This window comes from Podarcis melisellensis (genome assembly GCF_964234715.1).
Source record: "Podarcis melisellensis genome assembly, chromosome: 5".
Classification (NCBI taxonomy): Eukaryota; Metazoa; Chordata; class Lepidosauria; order Squamata; family Lacertidae; genus Podarcis; species Podarcis melisellensis.
Window position 1 is genome coordinate 19,932,871 of NC_138537.1, and position 14,039 is coordinate 19,946,909.

The 14,039-nt window shown below is 38.6% G+C and overlaps 2 protein-coding genes across 4 annotated transcripts in view; one reads left to right on the forward strand and one right to left on the reverse strand.

Moving 5' to 3' along the window:
• The window catches only part of IFT80 (intraflagellar transport 80), a 62,602-nt gene extending 52,206 nt beyond the window's left edge, over positions 1–10,396 (forward strand). For both annotated transcript variants that reach the window (XM_081910943.1, XM_081910944.1), the window contains exons 14-20: positions 746–881; positions 1,761–1,908; positions 3,065–3,236; positions 5,247–5,336; positions 5,442–5,614; positions 6,807–6,930; positions 9,011–10,396. In XM_081910943.1, the coding sequence (XP_081767069.1) occupies positions 746–881; positions 1,761–1,908; positions 3,065–3,236; positions 5,247–5,336; positions 5,442–5,614; positions 6,807–6,930; positions 9,011–9,124 (957 nt within the window). In that variant the 3' untranslated portion in view covers positions 9,125–10,396. The remainder of the gene's footprint in view (positions 1–745; positions 882–1,760; positions 1,909–3,064; positions 3,237–5,246; positions 5,337–5,441; positions 5,615–6,806; positions 6,931–9,010) is intronic.
• LOC309369930 (putative membrane protein C3orf80 homolog) overlaps positions 1–14,039 on the reverse strand; it is a 50,188-nt gene that overhangs the window by 21,224 nt on the left and 14,925 nt on the right. Inside the window, exon 2 of one of the 2 annotated variants that reach the window (XM_081911413.1) lies at positions 10,586–10,622. The exons of the other annotated variant lie outside the window; for it this stretch is intronic. Within the exon in view, the coding sequence (XP_081767539.1) occupies positions 10,590–10,622 (33 nt within the window). The 3' untranslated portion in view covers positions 10,586–10,589. The remainder of the gene's footprint in view (positions 1–10,585; positions 10,623–14,039) is intronic. 2 annotated transcript variants of the gene reach the window in all.

A 14,039-nucleotide genomic window follows, 5' to 3' on the forward strand; every position in this document is an offset into this window, starting at 1 on the left:
GCACTTTGACGTGCTTTTGAACTGCTATGTTGGCAGGAGCTGGGACCGAGCAATGGGAGCTCACCCCGTCACGGGGATTCGAACCGCTGACCTCTTCAGATACCACGAAATGCACACAAAAGCTTATACCAGGAACAAACTTAGTTAGTCTCTAAGGTGCTACTAGACATATTTTTATTTTTTATTTTGACTGTGTCAGACCAACACTGCTACCTACCTGAATCTAACAATAAAAAATACCATACTATTTTTTTATCTCTCAGTCTCCTTCAACACTTCCTTTGGCCCTTTCCCCTTAAATGAGGGAGACTCCCCCCCCCCCACTCTGTCTCCTGGACAATTTTTCTCACAGTTGTTAGTTCTGGGGTTGGTCCAACCAAAATGCTTTGGCTCTAAAGGAAAGGGGTCTGTGACTTAAGATATTAATGTAATGTTGCCCACTTTTAGACTTCACACTATTCTGATTAAAAAATTATTCAACCTATTTATTACAAGAGGATTCAAGACCTGGTATAAGTTATACCTTTGACTTTGCATAGTGTAAGCTTGTGTGGTATAGTAGATAAAAGAGCAGGATCTGAAAGTGGAACACCCAGGTTCCTGTTTTCTTCTTGGACCAACTCACTGTCCTTCAGTGTACAATATCAATGTGCAAAATGTTTATTCCTCTAATTCATTCTTGTTTGTTTTTTAAATAAAGCATTTAATTCCTAACTCCATGAAATATTACTGATTTATAATATAGACAGAAATCATGGAAATTGCCTTAGACCAAAAAGGACATACAAATGAAAGGAAGATTGCTTTTATTGACAAAAATAGAGACCTTTATATAACATCAGTGAAGAGATTTGGTAAAGAACAGAAGGTTATCAAAATAGGTAAGAATTAACTTTATGCACCAGATTTTTATCCCCTTCTTTCTAGCCCATCACTACTGACAAAATAAAAATTATTATCTTTTTTCTTGAAAGCCCTCCATTTTCCTGAAGCCCTCCACCCCACCCCACCCAAATGGTTCTTTCCCATGGAATCAAAATTTCTGGAAATTATATTTCTAAATAGAAGCATCCCTTAGGGGTGGGTGGACAATATTCCAGGAGTTAATTCCCATAATTGGCTTGCAACCGTGGATTAAGTCATGCCAATGGTATTTTCAGTTTCTAATATCTGCACATAATTTTACGGTGTCCAGTAAGTAAGCTAAAATACTGTACATGAAGCAATCAACAGTAATTTGTGATATTAAAAATTATATGCTCAGTACTTCTTTGTGTTCTCGGTGCAGTCATACATACAGGTTCTGCACCTAAGTAGACCAACACATTCTCACTTCCTTTTTGAGGGGTGGGGGGAGCCTAGCTATTGTTGGAGAGGGCATACTGCAGACACTGAGGCATAAAACTCCAGTAGGAGGACTGAGCCATAACCCTGTGTGCTGCAAGGGGAAAAACAAGACACTCATGCCTGCTATTCTACAGTGAGAGGAAGTTTCAGAGCACACACAAGGAACACCAAGAAAAGGGGTTTAAAAAACTACCCATGAATTCTCGCAGACTTGGGCTTGTTTGTTCTGCTTTAATCTTTCAGGGTACAAATTCTAATTTATGGGAAGTAAAACATAAACATTATTTTACACAGAAGACAAAACTGTTACTTAGAGTCATATTTACTGGCAGAGAAGAGTTGAAGATACTGATGTTTATACTGTAGTGTCATGTGCTTGAGCAGATACTTGATTCTGCTTACTTTCTATTAAGGAACAATGGTGCATACTTTGGCGTGGAATGACACATGCAACATACTCTGTGGACTTCAAGATACACGTTTCACAGTCTGGTACTATCCCAATGTGGTATATGTAGACAAAGATCTCTTACCAAAAACCCTTTATGAAAGGGATGCAAGGTATTATATACTTTTATGTCTAGTGTTTAATTAATAGTACCCCCATCAATGAAATACTTTCCATTAGAACCATTGGGAGTAAGATTCCACAGTGTGAAAAACATGGGTGCAATTACAGGCGAAAACAAGTGTGAGTTGCCATTGTTTAATTTGGATCAGGGGCTAAATTCGAGCTACTAAGTTTGCAGTTTCAAATTATCAGTTTCCATCTCTCCACCTGAAGCATCTATCTGTTCTGGTTATTTACTTTCATTTTTAGGGCGGTAAATAGACCTAGCTGCTATGTGCTAATCTATAAGCTCCCCTGTATAGTTAATGGTGGCACACTGCCATTGATTGTGGGCCCCCAGCTATTGAGCACTCTCCCTAGAGAGGCTCATCTGGCACTGACATTAATGTACTGTTTATTTGCTCGTGCTTTTTAAACATCATTTTGTATTTATTTAACCGTAGTTATTGCCACTTGATGATTGATTTTTAGCTCCTATGAGGTGTGTTTACCTCTTTGGCTGAGTTAAATCTCTTGTTTTCTATGGTTGACATTTTGCTTTTAATGTGTTTTTCTTTTAACTTGTTTTTTTACTCTGTTTTCTGTATATCGCCTAGATAAATTATTTTATGAGGTGTCACTGATACAAAAAATAAAAATAATGTGATGTCACAATGCCCAGAAGAGAAATTGGGGTATATAGACGTGAAGAATATTGCCATATTTCTATTGATAGGCAATGAATACTAAGAGGATACTATTATGAGTGCTTCCTCAGTCTCTCCTACACTGAGCACAGACCCTTAAACATGCCCGCATTTAATTGGATGGCAGGATTGCACACCCATAGACCTTTTCATTATGGAGAGGTGCAAAGAGCTTCTCTCTAAGTGGTTGATGTAAGTGCCTTTCCACCACTGATGGGAGCAATTGATGCTGGAGGCTTGCTTACACTACCTTGTAGTCTTGTCTCTTTTCTTGGTTTTTTTAGATGTGGCAGCCATTTTGTGTTATTCCACACCTTCGTGTCAGCCATTTTGTGAGTGGCACCCACATCAGCTTCTCAAAATTTCAGATGTGCCCACTAGCCCAGAAACTTTGAAATCCCTGCTTTAGACAAAACTATTTAACATTCAAATAATTTTATTATATTTTTCATCTCAACAGCGAATTTAGTAAAAATCCCCAGATTGTGAGTTTTGCTGGAAGTCAAGTAACGGTCAGGAGAGCCGATGGCTCACTTATTCACATCAGTATTTCACCTTATCCAGCCATACTCCATGAATATGTCAACAATTCAAAATGGGAAGATGCTGTCAGATTATGTCGCTTTGTTAAGGTAAATATAAAATTCTGCAGCAGAGTATTTTGTAGTTTTTTATACCCATTACTACTTCAACTTTTGAAAAATGGACTTTGAAATATGAACTTTGTCAGGTTTTGGGGTCTGCCCTCAGCCATGCAAAGAGTTCTCTCTATGTCCCATCATAAAGTGTTTTTGAAACTCCCCTAGTTTTTAAAAACTAGCTTATGATGCACTAAATAGTTCCACACCGCTCTGCTTCAGAGCCAGTGAGAATTCTAAAATTATTTACATTCTGGTAAAGCCATATTTCTTTTCTTTATTATGAAGTTGCAGACATGTTCTTACCTCTCTTTTTAATTCAAATTATCATAAATTATAACTGTGGCATTTTATCTGCCAAAAAAAGTTGAAATAGAGCATGCAGGTTTGTAGGATTGAATTCCCCCCAAAATTCTTAAAATGCTTTTTAAAATGCAGTTGATTCTTATTGATGCAGCTGGTCATTTGCCTGAGCTGAGTAGCAAACTGCTCATCCTTCTGACTGGCTGCCTTTTGGCTCACACCTGCTTCCAGAGTGCTGTCATATGTGCCTGTCCAGGCTGTTTAAATGTAGGCATTGGCAGCCACCATTACAGTGTTTACATTCTATGTTTTTTGCACATAAGGGTTTTCTACGCCTAAGGGTTAGTAGCCTTTTAAGGGCAGAAGAGAAAAGGGAACATGCAACACTGTGTTCTGACTCTTTTCTGTCTTCTGAAACAAGAACAGGCTCGTTAGTATAGTTCACTGCTATGGTGGCTGTCTCTCCTGGCAACAGATACCCTTGCCGCAGGTGGGGATGGGAGCAAAGGGCAGCAAGGCAAGCAGATACATAAGTTGCTAACTCACTTCTATTTGTTTACATGGCAGGGTTATGCAGTCGTTTACAAAAACCCTAGCCCCATTTACCTGGGGAAATGCCTCATTGAATCCGGTAGTAGTTGCTTCTGAGTAGACTTGGTTAGGATTGCACTATCAGATAGCTTTGGTTTCTACACTAATTTTTGTATAATGCATTTGCCCCTCTTGTATGCAAATAGAAATACAGTGGTACCTCGGGTTAAGAACTTAATTCATTCCAGAGGTCCGTTCTTAACCTGAAACTGTTCTTAACCTGAAGCACCACTTTAGCTAATGGGGCCTCCCACTGCTGCCACTGCGCCGCTGCTGCACGATTTCTGTTCTCATCCTGAAGCAAAGTTCTTAACCCGAGGTAATATTCCTGGGTTAGCGGAGTCTGTAACCTGAAGCGTCTGTAACCCGAGGTACCACTGTATCATTCATATCTGGTAGCTTTAACAATATGGTTACAAACAGTTATACCTAGAATGGAATATATTTACTATAATTAACAATAAAGTTTCATCAAGTAATTTTGCTATAATATGTATGGAATTTGTAACTTTCTGATTTATTCGCATGCACTTGAAATTATCATGATAAAATAAATATATCAGTTGTCTCTTATAGCATAGTTTAAAAGCAGAATCTGACATACTTTTTTATTGTCCATCATTTTGGTTCTTTTCTGTTATGTCTGGCTTCTGCTTACATTTCAGTGTCAGTAGTGAACAAAGGTTCTTCTTCAAATACAAAATTTAATTGTAGAGTACCCCCTCTTCGTGGAGAAATAATATCTATTGGCAAATCTGTTTGCAGCCCATATTTAATACTACTACTAATAATAAATTTTATTATTTGTACCCTGCCTATCTGGCTGGGTTTCCCCAGCCACTCTGGACGGCTTCCAACAGAACACTAAAAACAGAATAACACTTCAAACATTAAAAACTTCCCTAAAACAGGGCTGCCTTCAGATGTCTTCTGAAAATTAGATACTTGTTTATTTCATTGACATCTAATAGTAGAAATGAATAAATATGGGGTAGGGTGATGGGAGACCACAGTGTCACTTTAACAGCTTGATATAGACTTTAACTTCTGCTCATTTTTCTTTGGCTGAAAACAAATGATTGTCTTAAACTTCTTCTCTTTCACCTTAAGGATCAAACATTGTGGGCATGTTTAGCTGCTATGGCAGTAGCCAGTAAAGATATGAATACAGCAGAAGTAGCCTATGCATCAATAGGTGAAGTAAGTAGATTCGCCTTAATAATTTGGCTTCTTAGTTTTTTGCAACGTAACTTTAAATGTGCTAATTTTATTATAACTGTTGCATTTTTTAAAATAAAAAAACAGATCGACAAAGTGCAGTATATCAGTTCTATTAAAGATCTTCCATCAAAGGAATCAAGATTGGCTCATATCCTGCTTTTCAGTGGAAATGTACAGGATGCTGAAACACTACTTCTTCAAGCTGGCCTTATTTATCAAGCTATTCAAGTCAACATTAACCTTTACAACTGGGAAAGGTAATATGTTTCTTATGGATGTAGCATGTGCCTTACAGATTCAACTAATGCTATTGTGAGACACTTGTAAGTCAATTCCATTATTTTATTAGTCATTGTTCCCTGACATTTATCTAAAATTGTTTTGAACACTAAATATTTGGGAGAAAAAATAATATTTAATCCCATTATTCTGCCCTGAAGGCAATACATTTTCTTATGAATGTAAAAGCAGGACCGGATTCAGCTAACAGGTCCCACTAGCTGAAGCCTGCATGAATATGTGTACTAGCACAATGGGGCTTTCTTCCTCCCCTCACCCTATTTGCCCCCAAATTGGTTGGGGGGCAGGAGACCCCCCCAAATCATCATGTGTGGGAAGATTGTTCCATCAGGCAAGCACTGATAGAGCAATCTCCCATAATATTTAAGAGAACCTGTTTTTGCTGGTGGTGGTTCTTTTTAACTGTAGAATTGAGTCACCAATATAGAACTTGTGTTCTTGCTCTTCCATTCTACTTTAAACATGCTTTAGTTGAGATATTTCTAGTCATGGATTGTTTAGGTGAGATTCCAGCATCGCAGGGGTTGGACTAGATGACCCTCGGGGTCCCTTCCAAATCTAAAGTTCTATGATTCTATGAAAGACCAAACTGAATCTCTTTGCTCCTTACTTGCATATAATATTTATGATTTTCCTTAAGTATAGTAGCTGGGATCCCTGAAGCCTATTTTAGGTGAGCCAGGGGCTTTTCCTGTTGATAAACCCCAAAAGTCTCTTGTGGAAATCCCTGGAGTCACAGATTTTTAACTCCAGCAATACAGGGACCACAGAGTGGCATTATTTGTGTTTAGAGTCTCTCCAATAGTTATATGAATCATTGTTTACTCTTGAAAGCAGCAATGTTGCTTTAAATACATTATAAACTTTTTGAGCAAAGTATATTATATGGGGAAGGTACGTTTCAGTTTCTTAATAGCACTGTAAGGACAATAGAAATATGACTGCTTCTCATAACATACTTCATAAAATTCGTCTAGTGCCTAGACATCATTGCCAGCACTAATGCTAGGTTTCTTCTTGCTTTATGTCAAGAAAACTTTCCACCAGTGTAGTCACTGTACAGCATGTATTTTTTATAAAAACCAAAGCATTTGTAATTAGGCCAGTTTCTGAGTTCAGCCTGATGAGCTCATTATTGTTTTCTTCTAGGGCACTAGAACTTGCAGTGAAACACAAGACACACGTTGACACGGTTCTGGCTTACCGACAAAAGTTCTTGGATGACTTTGGTAAAAAAGAAACAAATCAGAGGTTTTTGCAGTATGCAGAAGGGGCAAGTATTTGTGGAAGCTGTGCTATACATTGTCAGAAAGTCAGCATTATAGCTGTGAAACAATTTGAAACTATAGTCTAATATGAGATTAGTAATACTTTGTGCTTGTGCTTTTACAGTAGCCGATAAAACTAACTGTTTATTATCATTAGATTTCAGGGTCTGCATTTTGTGGCTTAATTTTTAATGTATACAGAGCTGGGCTCAAAGTATGTCAGGGGGTGTCCCATGACAATTTTGACAGTCACGCTGTGTAAATATTACGCTGCTGAGCAATATAGGTGGAACTTAGTCCTGCTGACCACATGACCCGGAAGCTTTACGCTGGCTCCCTCAGCCAATAAAGCGAGATGAGCACCACAACCCCAGAGTCGTCCAAGACTGGACCTAATGGTCAGGAGTCCCTTTACCTTTCCCTTAGAAACATTAAGGTTGGGGGGGCGGTTTCTGTTTCTGAAGCTTTCAATTTTGAGGTTTCACCAGTGCAAGCTGGTTCAGTAACAGATGCGGTCATAGCCTATTCTTGGGTTGACATCCTGTGGGGCTACTACAGCAAAAGGCCCAGTGCTGTTTTGCTTAGCATAGCTTTTAGTAAGGTATAATAAATATTATCTGAAAATCATATGCAGCTTTTGGCAATCTGCATCATAGCCTTCACGCTCCTCCTGTGTAAGAGAGGGATAGAGATTTAGCAAAGCAGCATGTGGGACTTAACTTGGCCAGCAATATTTGGCAAGTTTTGATTGTACTATAACAGATCTCAGTAGCAGCCTTCTGAAACAACATAAAATAGTTGTGGTAAAGGGAGGCCTCATTTGGCTCTTAAGTCACCACTGTTATTTGTGCCATCTTTGATGGAAGTGGAGACATAATATACAATAAGGGGGAATACAGGCTGAAATCCAAACAGCTAATGCAAGGGGCTTCTGCAAGGGGCCAGTTGCCTTTTTAATTTTAACAGCTGAGTTCTTTAACAGATCACAAGCTGCTTTTGAAACTCCCATCAATTTCAAAATCTGTTTCTATGTGACATGGGGTCATGTTTGATAAAAACAAGCATAACTCTTTGGGTCTAGACAACATATTTCTTACTTCTTTAGATCCTAGACATTTATTAATTCTAATAAAATTAACAGGTTTTTTTGGGTTTTTTTTGTATTTGCTGTGAAGCTGTGGTACAAACTGCAGTGAGTATGGCAAAAGATGGCTATCATTCTCTTGCACACACACACACACACACACACACACTCACACACTTTCCTTGAAAATATTTAGGAGTCATTGTTTTCTAAAGGTTTTAAAATATGCACAAATTCCATTTCTTAAATGTAGGATTACAGTACACATACATGTTCATTTCGCAGCTGCAACATTAAGTGTTGATTTGCCTTTATGAATGTGCCATTACAGATACAAAACCTTAGCTAGGGCTTTTATATATACCCACATCACCTCAAACAGTACTTTAAGTGGTCAGGACACACATTCAGCAGCCAGTCAACAGGTTTAGAGAAAACAATCAATGCCAGATCCATCAGACCCCACTTTATGCATATCCTAGAGCCATTAAAAGAGATATCAAAATCAGTGAAAAGGTTAAAGTCATAACTGAGATGCACAATGCCTCTAGATGATGTATTTTAATATTTTGGGTGAGGATCTGAAGTACAGCTTTTGCACATACAAGGGCCTTTTCAGTTCCCCTCCAGCAGCAGCAAACCCCACCCTGCAATCAAGTTTGCCTCTAAAGTCAGAGGACTTTCCAGTGTGACAACCCATGAGCTGCAAGGGGCTGCCAACAGAAGGAAAAATTGGCAATCCATTTGCATGCAGAAGCATTTGCTGCACCCACATGGGCTTGTCTGGATCGCTGCCATAGGACCAAGATTTAGTTTCTTAATCTTGCTAACACATTGCAGAAAGCTGCCCAGCCACAAAAGGCCAACAAGCAGAAAGTTATGAAGAAATCTGTAGCAGATGTAACATATAAAGTAAAGACTTGTCAGGTTAATTTATATGCATCTACTATAATTATGATTAATGGATACTTTCTCTCCCCCTCGCCCCCTGGCTTCTGCAGCTTGAAGTCAACTGGGATAAAATCAAAGCCAAAATAGAATTGGAAATTGCTAAAGAGAGAGAACGAGCTGCAGCTACACCAGCAGTCAGAGCAAGCGTAACCATACAGCGCTAAGTGGCATGCTGATTATATTAAGTAGTGGTTTTATCACTCTGCTACTTCAGCATACTGGTAAGCCTTGGTATTTTGGGATGGACAGTAGAGCCTGACTCCCATATCCTGGACTTTCTATAGCTATTGCTTTATTGTTAATGCAAATGAATTTGTATGTATGTCATCTTATGCTACGAACGACAATCCTATTCTGGTTATGGTAATATGAAAAGTTTGGAGTGAGCATGGCATATGTTACCAGAATCAGGTTCTCTGACTTGGTTTCTCAAAAGAAAATTGTTGGTCTTGGTAGCAGAGCTGAGGCAGTGGAAACTATCACATAAATAAATGGTCAACTATTAAGATTAGAATAGACAAGCATGGAATTTATTTTCAAAGCAGACCGCTTACCTAAACATATTTATGCCTAAGGAAGCTCTTTTTGTATACAAGTTTATGGGTCAGAAGTATAATCTGCCTGAAAACTGAGGAAGCATTATACCATGAGCACAGACTGAAGTCCTGAAACTGCTGGATAATGAATATTTCTAAGGAATTTAATAAAGTTCCTGATTTGTTTTTCTTTTGTAAATGATTTTGAGATTGCCATGTTAACTTTAGCAGAAGCAGCATAATGAACCCTGCTAGCATGAAACAAATGTTGTTGATATAGACAGTGGCATACAAGATGGTTGATGTAATGGGTAGTCCTTAATTGAACTAACTTCTGTTGACACTGAAGTATACAAAACATAAACTCTGTACAATGAATACCAGCATATACAAACACCAAACTGGAGATACTTTTTAAAAACTAATTTTCTCCCAAGTTCAACATAGCAAGTAATCCATCTAACACTGTGCATATGTTGTAAAACGTATTGGTTTAAAATGACACTTATTTTTTCTAGAAATAGTTAATGCTAGGTGATAAGGCCTTTCTATTTTGAAAAGGTTCAGATATCCCCATCCTTTAAAAGCATTTTGTGATGGTAAGCTGTCTCATGTCCCTTATTTATATATGGTATTTCACCAGTGCACTGGGGATTTAGAAAAACCTCAAGCCACTTTATTGGTGTAGCCTCATTACTTGTCCAAAGTATCCCCATTGCCAATGATTTCAAGAATACAGCACTAATGTCCTGATTGTGTAATAGGCAAAACACAATATTTTATGGTGATATCAGTAGTATTGCATAAATATTTTTGTACAGTAAATCATTACTTGGAATCCTTTTGTAACTGGTGTTAATGGAAATGCTGTGCCTTTCATAATAAATGCATAAATTATTACGTGTTTCGGTTTGTTAATGAACTTGCTAAATGAAACCATTCTCTCCTTAAGCATTTGCATTACTTTGAAATATTACAAATCTACCACAGGCTTTGTTCCTGTTAGCCAGGAAAGCAGCCTTACATATCACTTTGTGCCGTGTCAAACGTACATAAGAAGCATGGACAGCCAAATGGCAAGGGACTCACATTTTTACCATAATGTCCAAAGTTGGATCATGGAGCCCTTCAATGAAATGTGAGAGTTTTACCTTGAATCTCAGAGCAGAAGTGAGGATTTTTGAAGCACAAGTCTTTGTCTTGTTTGTCATTATGGCTTAATTGGACTCAATTGAGCTCTAATAAATTATATTACGTAGAAGCCATTATCATCCATTGTAAACAATATTATCCATAACAACTATATAAACATAATACGAATATGAAGCTGAAGAGAGAGAAAATGTAGATTTCACATTCATTTATAAAACTTTAAAATTCATTTAAAACATATTAACAAGAAAGCCCTCTTCAGGCCAGGGTTTCTGTTGCTGAGGAGGGAGCTATACACATATGATTCCCAGAGGGCTATGGGGTTTTAAGGTGACTGTTCAGACAAATGAACCCTAATCTTGAAGCATTGTCAGAATGAAGGGTGTTTATGCAATACAATGCCTTTTGGTCTGGAACATGTGTCATTTCTGAACATTATTCCAAATTGATCAAGGAAGTTGCTGTATTTATTCACTGAGCAACAATATCTACCCCTCTTAATTGCAGAGAAGTCACCTTTACATGGTCAGGTCAATGAAACAATGAAAATAAATCTAATGTTTTTGCCAGGATAGATGGCAATAATCAGAAATGATGTCATTTGCATCATCTATTGAAAATGTTTTATGGGTTTCTTTGAAACAGGGAGCTCTAGCAATGTGGAAAAAAGTACTAGGATGCTTTTTGGGGCTTTTTTTTGCATTCCTGGCAACCTTAGCTTAACTGGTTTATCTTCCCAACGACTTTCAGGAAAATCTGTCTTTGTCAATGATGAAAGAGCAACCTATAGTGAAAGAGGTTACTGAAAATATTGATTTATTATGGATCAGGCAGTTATAATGGTTTATTAGACTTACAATTTATTACAGTCCATCATTTTCTAAGCTGTAGACTTTAATATACAGTAAGTGGGCGGGGGGAGAGCAAAATTAATCCCTGGCATTTTCTTAGACATTTGTATATCTTTACTTAAAATTCACAGAAGCTTGATATCTGTCCACATAGTATGTTAGTAATTGAAATACAGAATCATTTAGATTGGAAACTGCAGGTTTGAAAATAGTGGGGAACATTTTCTGCCAGATCTTGAGGTCCCCCACCCCCAATGGGCCATTTTACCAGATGGCTAGGCCCACCTAGTGGGTATGATTTCAGGTGACCAATTTTTCCTTTGCAGTGTGGCCTGAGCTCCAGCTCTGCGTCCGACCCCCTCCCTGCAGAAAAGGGTGCCTCGCTGGCTGCGGAAAGGAAGAGAAGAGGAGCCGCCACCACTGGCCACCACAACAGGCCTCTGTGTGTGTGTGTGTGATGTCACACATCCACATTGCAGCGGCGGTCTCTCACAATTTTGGGAGGGAGACGGCAACCCTGTTTTGGAGTGCAAATCCATTGAGCAGGCCCTAACCATGTCAGCACTGATGTTAACTACAGTTAGGGGTATTAACAGTTCCTGCTTCCAGCATCAGCAGCCTGCTTTAAACCGTTGTTTCAGATACTGAATCAAACAGGAACCCTGACAACCTCCAACGATGGTTAACATAAATGCCAATATAAAAATTGTCTGTGATTAATCTCAGCAAGAGACATCTGCACTCCAAAAAAGAAGTGGCACAATTTGAGCAAACCAGTTGATGGCCATGTCTAATCATTCAGTAGTGTTATATCTGCACTGGCATCATGAGAATTCTCACTGTAGCTGTGCTAGCAAATGATGTGAGCAAGAGTGAATTTCTCAAAACAGACCCTCTCAAATGCTGTTTTAACTTCATATTTTATTTTATCCAATTAGTTATTATAGAGCTCAAGTTCGGTATGTTGAGTTGATGACAGAACCCCTAGTTAACATTCCAGCACATTTAAGAAACATTCAACGAGGGAATGAACGTCTCCCAATGGACAAGCGTCCCCAGGTTTTGGACACACAGGGCTTGTACTTGTGCACTTAATACATTTATAAATGCTCTGGTTGCACTAGGTAGTAGTTGCTGCTATGGCATACTTTTTAGCCACAGCGGAAATGCATAATTTTGCAATACAACTTTTCTTTAATTTCTTCTGTTATTTTTATTCTGTGATACTCCTGGAAAAAAGTAACTGTAGCATGCTCGTAACTGATATAGAGAAGCAATTCTGTGATAAGCAATAAAAATTGCACTGCTTGCATTTTTTTAATAAATCCAGAAGAAGCAAAATCTGAACCAAAAATGTACGTCCCACTGACAAGAGCCTCAAGGATATGCCAAGCTATTACACACCCCAGTAAGGTTTTTAAAGTACTAAAACACTCCAGGCCCGGTTTCAAATGGGCCTCATGCCAAGTTAAAATGCTTTTTCAAAGCATAAGACAAATCTGAAAAGTAATAGGATCCTGGCATATTTGCTTTGGCTTCCCTCACAGAAATGTTAAATGATTCCCATAATATAATTTGCAGTACTGGAGTAATTTGGGCTTGTATTAAATATAAATGAGAAATGTACCATTTTTATCAAAATTTGAGATAAGCTGGAACAATGCACCTCCCTTTCTCTCCTGTGAGGATTTTGTGGGCAAATAAAAAGCACTTGGATCTTCATCTTCAAATGCTCCAAGGGGAAGAACACAAGGAGTGCCCTGCTGGGTCACACCAAAGGCACATCCAGTCCTGCACTCCAAGAGTAACCAGCCACATGCTCCCGAGAAGCTCCTAAGTAGGGCATGAAGCTGAAAATCATTCCCTGTTGTTCATTCACTGCACCTGGTTGCCAAATAATAATAATCATAATCATAATCATAATATTTTATTATTTATACCCTGCCCATCTGGCTGGGCTTCCCCAGCCACTCTATATATAATGCTTCTGGATATACAGGCTCCCCTTTTAGCTACCATGGCTCAAGCCACTGGTGGATAGATGGATAAATTTGTCTTGATACATTTAAAGCCCCCCTCCGATGGCAGTGGGCATCACACCATGTGGTACCAGTGATTAGGGCGGTAGTCCTATGTACACTAAGTATTTAAACCCTGTGAAACTTCTGAGTAAACATGCATAGGATTGGGCTGTAAATTTATTATGTGCTGTGTAAGAACACCACAGGGTAAGATCCAACTAGGCTATACTCGGAGTAGACCCAGTGAACATAGCATATGAATGTAGCAAGCTGCCTTGAACTGAATCAGATCACTGGTCTTTCTAGCTCAGTGCCGTCTACAATAACTGGCAGAAGCTCTCCATGGTTTCAGACAAGGAGTATCTCACACTCTGACATACACTTGCCTGTGATTAAAGTTCTGCATGGATAGCAAAGTTAGCCATGTCTCTTAATTTCAGAGTATATCCTCCGAGTATGACTTAGTTGGATCATACCCTGTTGGCACAGTGGCTCTATCCAGATGTTTAATTAAAAGCA